Here is a 15,197-nt window from a genome sequence, read left to right as displayed (position 1 = left end):
ATTAAAATTAAACTAAATTTTTAAATTAAAGTAAAATTAAACTCTTAAAATAAATTTGGCACAGTAAATATACCTATAGCGACAAGCAAGGTAACACGCGAGGTATTAGTGAAGGGTTAAGATGTTTTTCACTTTAAAATAATGCGCCAGATCACACTAGTAGTTCATGCAGACTGACAGGGTAACACTTGAGTTATTATTGAGGGGTTAACATGTTTTTCACTTTAAAATGATGGGCCAGATCACACTAGTAGTTCATGCAGACTGACAGGGTAACACTTGAGTTATTATTGAGGGGTTAACATGTTTTTCACTTTAAAATAATGCGCCAGATCACACTAGTAGTTCATGTGGACTGACAAGGGAACACTTGAGTTATTATTGAGGGGTTAACATAGATTTTGCAAGTAATTTACAATAAACTTGCACTGAAGCACTAGTGATATTCTAACAGACATTGTACTGTGGAAAATGTTTTTGTACTTAACAAAATAAATGCAGGTAATGTCTTCATTACGGAAGTAAAAGAACATAATTATTTACTATCACACTAAAGAGAAGCATGCCCCAGAACACTATTAATACTAATACTAAAAAAAATTGAACATTGAACAAAATGCAGCTCATAATAGTGAAATAATCCAATCATGAGCATCCAATCATTACATCCCAATTAAAGAAATTATATTATTGTTTGTTTAAAATGAACAAAGAAAACATCCATTCATTTTTTGGTAAGAGTCACAATTTCAACAAGTACTTCAACCTGTGATGGTGGTGGTTTTCATAAATTAGTTTTCACAAAGAACCTAATTGGTTCATTTTATAAATGTTACTGTTGTGATTATTAATTAATTAATTATTCTTTATGAATTGGTCACAGTTCACAAGTAGCCTAGTTCTCAATGACATTTTTTTTAGTAATTATCAAATACCAAATAAGGGACTACCTTTAATCTTGCTTCTATATTAGTTAATAGTATTAAGTTAAGTGTTAATGTAGAACAACCTATTATTACTTCCTGCATAGTTACTTGTTAACAACGGCCCATTATTCTAAAGTGTTACCTCGGAAATGATACGAACAAACACAAATAGAGTCTTGCCCTGAAAATCCTGGTTCAGTTTGGACAACCACAAATGCCTTTTGTTCATGAGACAGTTTTTTGCAGTTTTCTCCTTTATCACTTTTGGCAGACTGAAGTTTTTCACGGTAATAACCGACCATTTTCAGCGGCAATTATCAACAAAAACATGCGAGTTTGATTCGGTTTCGTGCCGCCAGTATGGTCGATTGATGACGCCTTTAAAGACACAAATTAAGGCCGATTAATTATGTGTCGTGAAAACACTCCAAACAGTCAGGTTAAGACTAGTATAGCGGTCTGTTAGCATCTCTGTGTGGGTTTATTTGGTATTGCAGCTTGACGTAGTTATATACTTCCTGACAATTTTTGCTGTTGCACTGTATACGTAAGTTGTGTGTCTTTTTATAAAATATAAGTCTTAATATTTTTTCTTTTGTCATACTAGGACACATCATACTAGGATGTATAATAAAATTATTGGACGTGGCGCCCTACCAAAAAAAATGTCCACCAGTTTTTACAATTAACAAAATTATGCAAAATATTAAAATTATCACAGTTTAAATAAAGTATGAACATAGCAGGCATGTTTTTTTATGTAATTTCATGATGGATCTGAGAGAAGAGACATTTTAAGTTCTCTTAAAACTGTTAACAAAATTAAATCAATTTAGGCAGCTCACCAGATGAAAAGGAAAGCTCCCTCATGTGGACCAGACCTACCTTTCCAGTTTCAAGTATGAAAAGACAAACAATCATTCATCATGTAAGTCAGGTTTATTGACATTCAACATCAAATTTACCAAAACATGTTATACAATACTTATCTGATAATTTAGTTCATTATGCAGACAGGCATATGAAATGTTTAAATAGTAGCACCACAGACGCTTCCAAAAACATTACAAATAACATCTACAGCATGGCACTGATGGCAGCGATGAGGGAGAGAGAATGAAAAAGAGAGAGAACAGTGTGTTCACACTGCCCAAAACACAATCATCAACACTGCTTTACAAACCCAGTGTATACAGCCATGTGCCATGGCGCTAAGCAAGGAGAAGACCTCAGGTCACTACAGTAAATTTGGACAACGATCCTACAGGACACTATTTCTCACTGCTAAACAGTCAACTTACCTGTGCTAGAACATATTTATCTTCAATCACAAACTTGTTGATTTAAGTTTTTAAGTTAAGTTTAAATAATGCAGCTCTCTCAACCAAGAAACAGGTAATAATTTGTGATCATTTTAAATTAGAAGGAAAAAAAATTAAATGTGGCAATGTCATTATACTACATTTAAACCCAAAGTGTAAGAATAGCCGGTCATGTCACTAAATTCCAAATGTAAAAAATAAAAATAATACAAAATCTTAAGTGTCAACTTTCAGAAAATAACTGTAGGCACTGATTACTGAACTCTGGCACTTATACAAGAGAGTTGAGGCAAAATCTAAAAATTTGAGAAAATTCTCATAACTGGAATAATCTGGGATGATAGATTTTTGATGTGAGGACACCATTAGCATCAACATTTCTAACCTTTTCAAAGACCAAAAAAAATGTACACTCTGAATGTGGATAACTGACTTCTGCATAACATACCGATAACAGTTCAAATACAATAATTACAAAGCAGGGATTCTGTCTTTGGAATGTTCCAGATACTAGAATTTTATTATTATGTAAAACAGGGCAAAAAGAAGGCCTGCAATAACCACGTGTCCTTATTTGTGCTGACCTCTCGCAAAGTGACAGGCAAAATCATAGCTGTTTCTGCACCTGTGTCCGCATATGTTACACTGGAAAGGGTTCTCATAACCATGGCAGCCCATGTGGATGGTGTAGAGGATGTTGTCTGGAAAATATATGTGACAGTGAGGGCAGTGGTGGAGCATCTGGGGGTCTTGCACCGGGGTGGGCGTCCCTGGCTGGCTGTTGGTACCACTCGGAGTGCTGGTTCTCTCACTGCAGGGTCCAACTCCTGGGCTACAGCCGCTGTGCGCAGCTGGTCTGGGCTCGGGGGTGATGGGAGAAGAAGCTTGAGCCGCGCTGACAGAGACGGCGGCAGGTGCCGTCACAGGTTGTTGGACGAGGAACGTGGGTTTTTCGTCGGGTAGAGATTCCGCTCCGGGAGATACCGGTGCACCTTGGGCTTCTGGTGGGAGGCTGGCAAGCTGACCGGCTAAAGTTGAAAGCTGGTTAAGCGGGTTGTCCAAAGCCATGTCTTGCTCCTCTCTGGAGCCACTTCCAATTCCTCCACCAGCTTGTGGATCCTTTCCTAGACCGTTATAGGCCTCCTGATGGAGGTGGGTGTGAGGAGGGAGGTCATGAGAGAAGTCACCCAAGTGGTGCTGCTCTGAATTGGGCTTTTGCAATACCATGGATGGCGGACTGAGGTTGATGAGCAGCCGGCGGCCATAACCAAGTGAGTTTCCTCTCTTTTGCAAAACACTGAGCATCTTTCTGTGTGAGAGAGCGGAGCGCGCCCCCTTCATGGGAAGGAGTTTGTGTCTGCGTCGTCGGTGATGAGAGAGGTTGCTGCGATCGCTGCATCGGAAGGAGCAGAGCTCACACTTGTAAGGTTTCTCGCCTGTGTGAGAGCGCATGTGCGCTTCCAGGTGGCGTTCGTATGCTGAGGCGAAAGGACACAGGTGGCATCTATGGGGTTTTTCACCTGGAGGAGGAGATGGAGAACATCTTATAAATATGTTTGGTGAATACACCAAAGAGCATGTACAGCTGAAATGTCAGTCAAATGGTTTGCATACATCTTAGCGATCATACAAAATGCATGATATTTTTTATTTAATACTGACCTGAATAAGATGTTTCACTTAAAAGACGTTTACATATAGTCCGCAAGAGAAAATAATAGTTGAATTTATAAAAATGAACCTTTTCAAAAGTTTACAAACACTTGATTCTTAATACTGTGTTGTTACGTGAATGATCCACAGTTGTGTGTTTTATTTTGTTTTTTGTTTAATGATAGTTGCTAATGAGCTCCTTGTTTTTCCTGGAAACTGCCCACTGTTCTTCAGAAAAATCCTTCGGGTCCCACAAATTCTTTGGTTTTCCAGCATTTTTGTGTATTTGAACACTAAGGACAACTGAGGGACTCATATGCAACTATTACAGAAGGTTCAAATGCTCACTGATGCTCCAGAAGGAAACATTATTCATTAAGGCTCTTAGGGGGTAAGGGGGTAGTAAGGGGGGTAAAAAGTTTTTGAATTTGAAGATTAGGGTAAATTTAACTTATTTTGTATTCTGAGAAACATGTAAGTATTTTCTGTAGCTTCTGAAGGACAGTACTACACGAAAAAAAATATGATATTTAGGTAAAATAGGAAAAATGTACACATCCTCATTTCGTTTAAAAGTTTTCAACCCCGGCTCTTCATGCATCGCTTTTCCTTCTAAAGCATCAGGGAGTGTTTGAACCTTCTGTAATAGTTGCATATGATTCCCTCAGTTGTCCTCAGTGTGAAAAGATTGATCTCAGCATCACCTTGTCATTGTTGGAAGGGGTTCAAATAAACAAAAATGCTGAAAAGCCAAAGAATTTGTAGGACCTGAAGGATTTTACTGATGAACAGCAGGCAGTTTTCTGGACAAACAAGGAACTCATGAACAACCATCACTAAACAAAAAAAAAAAAAAACACAGCTGTGGATCAATCAAGTAACAACACAGGTTTAAGAATCAAGTGTAAACTTTTGAACGGATTCATTTTTATAAATTCAATAATTATTTTTTTCTTATATCTTATTCTGGTCAGTTTTAAATAAAAAAAAGAACATGCGTTTTGTATGATCTTTCTTATTTTGGTAAAATAATAAACATTTTGCAAATTTGCAAGGTGTATGTAAACTTTAACTGTATATAGCTGGTCAGAGTGTACATGAGCTGAAAGATCAAATTTATCAGATCAGTCTTACCTGTGTGAATGCGAATATGTTCGATCAGCCGTGCAGTGCCTCTGGTGGCGTAGTTGCAATAGCGGCACTTGAGTTTCCCATCATATGTTCTCTCAAAGCCATCCACCAACATCCCTGAATTATCTTCTAAGGACATGTCCACTGCTGGGTGCTCCAGGCCATTCTGACCAAGTTCTGTAAGGTATAAAAAATAAAAATATTTATGGAGCCACTAAAGGGTCACGGTTAGCCGCTTACTAGTGGTAGCCTGTTACATTACAGTTTCCAACATAAAAATCACCACCACATAAATAATGTAAGGAGAGATGACTGATATGACAATAGTGAATGATTTGGAGATCCTGAGCACCACTGACAAACGCCTAATATTATAAAACGTGTGGTAAGTACTGTGTGATTGCGAAGCTCCAAAGTAAATGTAAAAAGCAAGTGTGCATTCAAAAGCTACATTAATTAATATTGGCTCCCTGATGCTCACAAATTATAAACAGCATAATTACCCCATGTTAAAATTGTGAGAGAAAGTATTTTTTTCCTCCCATATTGTATTTACTCCCTTTAGGCGTTTCGTAGTACTTTTCGTAGTCATTTCCTTTCGGAATACGGTATTCGGACTTGGCAGGGCATATAATGAAAAATAAAATGCTATAATCTAATACAAACTATTATCTAACAAACAGTCCTCAACTTCTTAGTAATTGCAACAAATCTAACAAATTTGTTAAGTTTATATTAATTTACAGTTTTTTTATTTTTAACTTTTTTTTTATAACTCACTATAATTATTAAAAACATAATAACAACATTAAGACCCCACATCATGTTTAGTATGTTTCATGTAAACACAAATAATAAAATAAATATAATAAAGAAAGAAAGAATTAAATCATTTTATTTACTATATATATATAACCAATACTCAGTTACACATAATATACACTACCAGTCAAAAGTTTTTTAACAGTAAGTTTTTTAATGTTTTTAAAAAAATTATTTTCTGCTCACCTAGACTGCATTTATTTGATCCAAAATAAAGCAACAGCAGTAATATTGTGAAATATTTTTACTATTTAAAATAACTGCTTATAGAAGTTAATACTTTTATTTTTTATTTAGTAAGGGTGCTTTAAATTGTTCAAAAGTGATGTATAATGTCACAAAATATTTATTTCAAATTAATGCTGTTCTTCTGAACTTTCTATTCATCAAAGAAACCTGAAAAAATGATACTCAGCTGCTTTTAACATTATAATAAATGTTTCTTGTGCAGCAAATCAGAATATTATAATGATTTCTAAAGGATCATGTGACTGGAGTAACGATGCTAAAAATTCAGCTTTGAAAAGTCAGGAATAAATTACATTTTTAAAATGCATTCAAATAGAAAACAGTTATTTTAAATAGTAAAAATATTTCAAAGTGCAGGCTTCGTGAGCAGAAGAGACATTTAAAAAATAAAGAAATAAATAACAATTTCAAAAACTTTTGACTGGTAGTGTATAATGATTATCAGTAACTACAAACCAACATTTGGTCTCAAATTACCCACTGACTGTCAGCTTAATTTAAGATGTTAGAATCTGCAACCCTGTTATTATGGCATTGCTCTTATTTAATTTCATTTTAATTACATTTTAATTTAAGATTTAAAAAAAAGAAGTGGCAAAATCAGATGCAGATGTTTATATAAACTTGAATTACTACTAAATCATAAAAAGTATAAATCCATTCAGATATCTTTTGTGCATTTTAGACCTAAACCAAAAAGGCTATTTAAGCAATACCTCCTTGGAGATCATCACCGTCTTTTACTCCGATGACAGAGCCAGATATCATGTTGACATGTTGGGTCTGCTGACTAAGGTACTCCTGAAAGTCCTTCACAAAATCCAGTGGTTCTGGCTTCTCCTCGCCCATTGAAAGATCTACACCGTCGTCCTTTTCTGTCTTAAACGGGACCAAACAAGCTGTAAAAAAAAAAAAAATCCAAACAGATCATAAAGATGCAACTGAATGACAACATACACAATAAAAATCATTTTAGCACCAAAGACCAACAAAATAAAACTTTACAAGCAATCTTTAAAGTGCGAACCCAGTCGATTATTTTACAAAAACATACATCCACAGACCAAAGGGTACAGTAAACATTTTAAGCTTACGTATCGTAAAACTTGTGGCGGTTGTAACACGAATTAGTTGTATTAGTCTGACTGTTATCCAGTTGACAAGGTAACAGGCGTTGCTAAGATAGTGTGTGAACGTTGACGTTGCTAAGCATTCCAAATCATTAAAACAACAGTTAACAACATTTACCTTTTCAAGGGCGTCGGAGAAATTAAAACCACACTCGGGTGTTTGGATGTTCTGACTCACGACCCGTTTTTTAACGAGATGTTAGAAAAATCTGACTGGAAAAAGCTCCATAGTGATGCTGGGCAGCTAACGTCAGCGAGTTAGCACGACTGATTCAGTTAAAAACAGATTTCAAACGAGCTTTACATTTGACCGACAGTCGGATCGACGTGTTTGAAACATACTCCGCGTGTCATTTAGGACTGTGTCATTGGTAAACAGAGAGTAAAAACCCAAGTTTAGTGGGTGAAAATAATGCTCTGCGACATCAAAACAAAAGAAAATGCAGAGGTGAAAGTTCATCCAGGCGGTGCACCGCTCAAATGATTCCGACTTCGTTGCGATGGTTGAACATCTAGTTCCTGTATGTCACTGTAAGTGTACAAAAATAATGTACATATCATATCACAGTAAGCGAATATATGAGTGAACTATACATCATTTCCATATTTTGATTTGAGATTTCAGATACTCTATCTTATATCTCTAGGTGTTATATGTAGGCTATGGTTGTTAAAATTTTTGTTTGTCTTGTTTATCCACCCTTTTCTTCCTGTAAGAGCAGGCACAGCTACTTGTAAATTTTATGGGTCTGGCTTCCGGGTTTATTCACATCCAGCTATTTTTAGCTGTACAAAACTGCTAGTTTTGCTGCTAGATTGCAAATTGGTGTCTTACCATATTATTTTAATGTATTATCCTAATTATTAACAAACTGGTTTTAGTGCAAACATTTTTGTTGTTTACTGCACATTGTTATTCTTCTCATTCTTTCCCTATAGTAGTTAATGAACCGGAAGGCTCACCCATAGGCTAACTTCCACATTGAGGAAAAATGTGGATATTCCTTTATTTTAAATAACAAAAGCCATGTTTCTACTAATGCAATCCTTCAGAAGAGGACATCATTTTAGTGCAAAATATGTAAGTATTTACAATGGAGTTTAACTTGATGTTTTGTGGTTTTACTTAGTTTGAGTCACAATTCTGTTTGATAAAATTAAAGAAATCTGTGTGATATAAAAAATTAAAAAGATGATTAAACATATTAAATTAAACTTGTACTCTCACTCTCATCCCCCACTTAGCAATAACTAACTAGCTCTGTTATTCCATCCTGTTGTTTTCTTGTCACTGCATAAATAATTCAGTTGAAATTAAATGCATATTTTTGGAAGTCTTGCGTACCATTTTAAATACAACTTAGTCATATTAATTTACAATCAGGTACTGCATAACAGCAATGATCCGATTATTTTCAAAACCTTTTAGTATTCTGCATCAAGTGCATTGATGATTCATCGTCTTTTACCAGATTAGCTAAATACATGGATAATTTCCATATTCAAATGTCATGAGCAGTTTGATGAGTACTTGAGCCAATTGCATTACTTTAAATAGCAGGATTGGCTCATTTATGTTTCATAGCGTTTAATATTTAACTAGAGGGGAAGTTAGCCGAAGATCGCATTGCCCCATTTGTGTCAGGGTTGTAGGAAAACCATTGAAGAGAGTGTGACAAATGACCAGTTAGAGCGAGAGCTTTGGATCCTTATGACACTCTTCAGAGTTGTAATGAGAGGCTTCTAGAGTAACACTCAGCAATTCATTGCCTGTGATCATGGTTCAGATGACCAGAGAACAACCTGCCAGCCTCCCATCGTGGGTTAAAATGTTAACAAACAGTTCATTCATAGCCTTATTGCAGACATTTACCCCTAAAATAAAACAGTTGTTTTGGGTTACAGAAAGAAAGATCAAATTCTACCAAGCTATTTTGGCATCTAACATACTGTTTATGCATTAAGATTCCTGACTCATAAATGACACTGCATTTGTTGTGATCTCAAACAGACAACAGTTGAGGTCAAAAAGTTTACATACACCTTGCAGAATGTGCTAAATGTTAATTATTTTACCAAAATAAGAGCGAGTGACTCATTTGCAACTATGACAGAAGGTTCAAATGCTCACTGATGCCCAGAAGAAAAAACAATGCATTAAGAGCCAGGGGTGTAAACTTTTGAACAGAATGAAGATATATACATTTTTCTTATTTTGTCTAAATATCTTTTTTTTAAATTTAGTACTGCCCTTCAGAAGATACTTACATATTTCCCAGAAGACAAATTAAGTTAAAAAAAAAAAAAATCACAAAAAAAACCTGCTGTGGACCAGACCATTTAGGTAACAACAAAGTATTAAGAATAAGTGTAAAACATGCATTTTGTATGATCCCTCTTATTTTGGTAGAACAATTAACATTTTGCAGATTCTGCAAGGTGTGTGTAAACTTTTGACCTCAATTGTATATCTTTGCTGTATGTGTCTAATCCTGCACTCTTCAATTAATAGCGCTGAACCAGTTTAATTTCACAGGTAGGACACTAGATGGCGCAGGATGTCAAGTTGTGATGACCATGTAGAGAAATAAGATAGGCCTGAATGGATAGGCCTTTTAATTTAAAACATTCATATCAAATTTTACCTTAAACCTTAATGCACAACATATAATAAGAGTATTACATGTCAGTATTTAGTTTGTTGCATGTGAATAAACAAATAAAATAAACTTTGTGAGGATGCATCCGATTTAAAGTGCACAGCTATTAGCATTATTAAATGAGAATTCTAAATCAAGTCAAACAATTACTATCAGGTGCAGTATTTACAGTCTGTGGTTTTTCCAGTGAAAAGCGGTGTAAACCGATCCAAAAGCAGGCACGACAGCCCGACCTTGTGGGGTTTGAACTACGACCCCTGAAGCAGTCAATTACAACACTTCCTAATAGCCTGTCCACACTAATGTTATTTTATAGCAATTTAATTATGCTCAGGTTTCCCGTGAAGCCACTTCCCCTTAAATAATTCAAGCAGGGTGACAGTAATTTGTCAGTTGAAAAAGATTAATTAGGGTTTCAAGTGGGCTTCTTTTCATGAAGCGTTATTGTTTTCAAAGCTGGGGTGCAACAGTACATGTGAAAATTAGTTGCATAGATAAAAGATATCATGTATCAGGTGTTTAGTCAACATCAAAACAAGAGCGAGATAAACAAGATTGTAAGCCTCCAGAAAGGTTATTATATGACTGCAAATGCCAATATGATCATTCAGTCATTCTTTTTTTCCTGTAATAATTTATATATTTGCCTAATTTTATCTATCTATCATCTATCAAACTAGGTTGCAATATGACTATAAATGCCTGAAATCTGACATTTCTTACCTTCTTTCTTGTACAATTATAGTTTCCTAATATTTGATCATAGCATGATATGCATTCAAACTCGTTACAGACGTCACGACATGAAGTCATTCGGTCACAAATGAGTATCAGTTCATTTAGTTTGCCCGGCTTATAGCTGCCTTCCTCCCTTCTCACTCTCTATTTTAATTTAGCATCTGCAGAGTGTCTGAAGCCCCTCCGTCTACACCTGCTCGGGGGTAAGTCAGAGCAAGTTCCCCCGCTGCCCTAATTCACATTTAAAAGCCATCGAATGAGCGGGCCCCCTTCTCTCCTCCAAAGCGCTTGATTTATGTGCTGTTTGTGGTTTTATAGAACGCGAAACAATTCATTTTGTCCTGAAAAGGAATTGGGTATTAATTTGGAGAAGGCCCCTGAGCACTTTTTTAAGACTCCAATCATATGCTGGAGTCATTTAAAGGCTGCCGTGGACATTAGCCCCCGAAGAAAGGCTTTTAATCCTGCCTGAAGAGCGCAGCTATAGAAACGGCTGCCCCAACGCCAAATCATTACTGCTAAAGGGTGAAGGAGGACCACGGCTGGATTTATTCTTCACGCCCCCAAGACTATTTATTTCTGGAGAGACCCTATCTTACGCCCCCCACCCTTGTGCGACACGGGGCGTGTGTAGAAGCAGAGAAAGGAAAAGAAATAGGATAAAGGAAGTACATATTAAGCTTTTCATTTTCCTGCCACTTAATTTCCTCGCGGCCGCCTGTGTAATGAATGTAATTGCTGCCTTTGATGAGAACACTATTATCTGAATCACACTTTAAATGGGCAAACAAGGCCCCCTCCACCGTCCCCCACCCCACAAAGCGGGTATGAGATCTCTAATTATGCGACAGAACAAGTGGTTTTTCTCAAAGCCGTGGCGTTGCGCTCGATTGCCAAAGAGCAGCCCTGGTTACATTTGCACAAAGGCGCAGATTAGCGGCGATACGCGCGCCACACACAAAGATGGCGTTTTTATCATTAATTTCCTGCGTCAACCAATGAATGTCCCCGTACAGGAAATTCTCATCTTGATTCATTTTCAATTCAGATCTCATTTTGTAAAAACCTGGTCCAATCTGGCTGATTATGCACCAAAATCAAATCAATAGTGATGGGAATAAAAGGAATGCCAGCATACAAAAGCAAAGAGTAAACTTTATTTGGGTAAATAGAAATGATAGCCTATATATATGGAGTTTCATATTCTTATTTATTTGTGAATATGTTTAGCCAATGTGGGCTACTACTAATTTAAATAACGCAATAAAAAGTCACATATATCGTAAAAAGCAATCATTTTACCTCCACCTTGTATATGTGCTGCTTGGATCACGTTCTGACTTTAGTGTGACACGCCGATCCTCAAACAGACAGTTCAGTTATTCATGAGGATTTATCTTTGCACATCTCTCGGCGCGCACGCGGTGAATAGCTGTTTAATAAAAGTGTCGGGCTCGTCCTACAGATGACGTGACTTTACGAGGCGACGCACGATAAAACCGCTGTCACCTTATGAAGTCTGAACGCGCGCGCGTCCCCCCGGTAACGTATTAAAGCATCGCCGGAGAGATTTTCAAACGTCGCAGGTGACAGCGCGCTTCCATTCGGTCGAGCTCTTTTGCCGTGCCGAGATGCAAAAAACTATAAAGCAACGTCTCAAATGACGAATTACGCAATTACTCTTAAATGGCTGGCGTTTTGAGCTATATGCAAAGCCATTTGGCACCTTAAACGTGAGTTATTATTCTTCAAAGCAAGCTATACTTAAATGATAAAGTGATAATCAATTCCTTTGACTATGATGCCTCGCTTGGAGCCTGGGGGAAAAACTACTGATCACTTCTATTGGTCTGCAAATGATGGTACTTACAGCATGACAGATGGCTGGCAGGAGCGCTGTGTGACTTCAGAAAGGTTTATAATGTCTGAAACAGGCTGCCATTTGGGCCCAGTCAGGCAGCAGAGGAATGGGCCAATATTTCTGAGTGAAGTGGCATTTTAGCTGTATTTATCTGAGGATCTCTACACCAAAACCATAGGCACTAATAAAGAAGATGCTGTAATAGCTTTTGACTGGGTCCAGTCGCTCTGGATGGGGAATGAACTGTCCTTTGCTGAATTATTGTGGCCAAATGCCATTTGTACAGCCTGAAAAGTGGGGGCATTTATCCTGACTGTCAGTGCTTGGCCATAGCTCATAGTCCTGAATGATATCTCCCAACGCACAGTTGCCCCAATACTCGCATTTCATGCTCGGCGCTGAGAGGGGAACTAATGGATAGCACTGTCTGAAGGCAGATAATTTAGAGCATCTTCTGTCAAATCTTTAAAACACACGGCTCTGCACGAGCCAGCGGACACAGTGGAGCGCATCCGGCGGCACCACCCCTGCGCCTCCCTGCCACATTGGGCCACTAAACCAGGGAGATTCATTAGAAATGCCTTTTAAATTCTCAAAAAGCAGGCAGGGTATGGCTATCAGTTGATTTAATGCTGAATTTGGATTGTGTGTAATTTAGTTTTAGTCTTTTTTTGTCACAAATTGTTGTGTCGAAGTGTTTACGGTGAAGATGGTTTTCTCAATAAAATTTGCAAGTACATTGGCAGATTAAGTAGATGTTTGTATTAACACAACAGTCCCCTACAACAGGTTTAAAGGCATATAAGGTCAGAAAACATTGTAATTTTCTCAGAATATACATTTTATATTAGAGTCATTTCTCAATTATTTCAAAATGATTCGTTCAAGCAGTTCGAGCAGTTCTGACTCTGAGCAAACCCTTGTTGACAATTCTGATGTGATTTGGTACAGACACTAGTACTTGAGCAAGTTAGCGAGCGTTACCATTGAAAAGCATGCACTTTTACGTAAAATATAATGTAAATATGCTAACTCGCAGAAGTGTTTGTGGGCAGGTCAGAGTGTTCATGTTTCACGGGAGGCAGGAATTATGCTAATATGTTGCCTAGTGGCATATATCGGTAAAAGGCAGAAGATTAAAAATGTGACGACTTGTTAAGGCGGCTCTAAGTCGACTATTTCTTTTGATAGACAATCTCTTTTTTTATCATGCACTTTTTAATGAACAACTTTGCAGACTGTGTACATTGAAGGATAGCTACGTTACAAACTGAAAAAGAGATATTTTTTGAAAATCCGTATGACCTTCTCTTTAAAGGCGAGATAGTTTACCCAGTTCATCATTTACTCACCCTTATGTCATTCCAAACCTCTATGACTTTCTTTCTGAATGGTAAAACACATCTACAAAAAAAAAAAAAAAAAAACCTGTGGTAAATCCTGTTAATTTGGTACAATCTATTTTGTGAAAAACTGTACATTTCATGTAATTTTGCTGTACAATACTATAGTTTTTGTAAGTGAAGTTAGTTTAGGAATTCATCTTATAATTTACACATACACAAAAACTCACATTTGATGGTTTTTCATGGAAATTACATGATTAATCACAAAATAAATGTATGTTAGGGTTTTGTTAAAAAAATCATTTTCAGTCCATTTTTTTTCACTGTAAATTTAATTTAAGTTTTGTTGATACCCTATTTTTTAACCGTGAAGTACCACAGCTGCCATTTTTTAATGTAAATTTCACAGATTTGGGGTCCAAACAACATTGATTAGAGCCCAATTTTTAAATGTGTACTTTTGGGTATAGTTCAGAAGAAAGACCTAATGGGACATTTCATGTAATTTTGTAGTACAATAATGGTAAGTGGACAGTTTTTGTAAGTGAAGTCAGTTTGGAATTCATCTTATAATTTTTACACACACACACACACACACACACACACACACACACACACACACACACACACACACACACACACACACACACACACACAAAGCTCACATTTGATGGTTTTTCACTGAAATTATTCGATTAATTACTAAATAAATGTATGTTAGGGTTTTGTTATATTATTTAATTTATGTTTACTGCATTATTTCAGTATCATGGGTTACCATGATGGTGTTTTGTGTGTTTGACACTGTTTGCACCTTCTGTGTATTAGTATTTACCTCAGTGTGTGCAAACATTTTCAGTCAATAATTTTTTTCCACTGTAAAATTAATTTAAGTCTTGTTGATACTCTATTTGTATATGGTTAAGTACCACAGCTGCCATTTTTTACTGTGAATTTCACAGATTTGGGGTCCAAACAACATTGATTATAGCCCAGTTTTTTTTTTAAATGTGCACTTTCGGTTATGGTTCAGAAGAAAGAACGTCTTACAGTTCATAAATATCATGTTGTGCTATACAAAACAATGTCTGAAAGAATCATAAGCGAAACCAGAATTAAAAATGTAATGTACATAAATACCTTTAAATGTGTGTATTACAAAAATCAGACCGCATCCAGACACAAAGGGCATCTCAGGTTAAAGAGCGCAAATGAAAAGACCAATCCAATTGAGTATTGATTATTGATAACAGCTTATCATTGGCATAATCATGTCTAATAGACTCTTATCTCTTTTTCAAACTAGAGCAGAAGTTCTGTATACCTCCAAACCTGTTTGTTTCTTTCCTCTGTTTTAAA

General features: G+C 36.5%; 1 protein-coding gene across 1 annotated transcript; it reads right to left on the bottom strand.

The window, feature by feature from the left end:
- Positions 1–1,850: 1,850 nt before the first annotated feature.
- On the bottom strand, positions 1,851–7,688 carry ikzf5 (IKAROS family zinc finger 5). Its single transcript, XM_073827174.1, has 4 exons — positions 7,352–7,688; positions 6,820–7,002; positions 5,036–5,209; positions 1,851–3,768 (listed from the first exon to the last, which is right to left on the bottom strand). Exons 2-4 carry the CDS (start codon positions 6,950–6,952, stop codon positions 2,819–2,821), a joined length of 1,257 nt encoding a protein of 418 aa, XP_073683275.1. The 5' UTR covers positions 6,953–7,002; positions 7,352–7,688; the 3' UTR covers positions 1,851–2,818.
- Positions 7,689–15,197: the final 7,509 nt, after the last annotated feature.

The sequence above is a fragment of the Garra rufa genome, chromosome 21 (genome assembly GCF_049309525.1).
Source record: "Garra rufa chromosome 21, GarRuf1.0, whole genome shotgun sequence".
NCBI lineage: Eukaryota > Metazoa > Chordata > Actinopteri > Cypriniformes > Cyprinidae > Garra > Garra rufa.
The sequence above is the reverse complement of the archived record's forward strand: the minus strand, read 5'-3'. Positions and strand labels throughout refer to the sequence as shown.

Coding starts and splice junctions, on each gene's coding strand:
- ikzf5 (XM_073827174.1), bottom strand. CDS start 6,952: ATGGGCGAGGAGAAGCCAGAACCACTGGATTTTGTGAAGGACTTTCAG. Junction 5,210..6,819: donor CGGTGATGATCTCCAAGGAG/GTATTGCTTAAA, acceptor TATACCTTACAG/AACTTGGTCAGAATGGCCTG. Junction 3,769..5,035: donor ACATATTCGCATTCACACAG/GTAAGACTGATC, acceptor CTCCTCCTCCAG/GTGAAAAACCCCATAGATGC.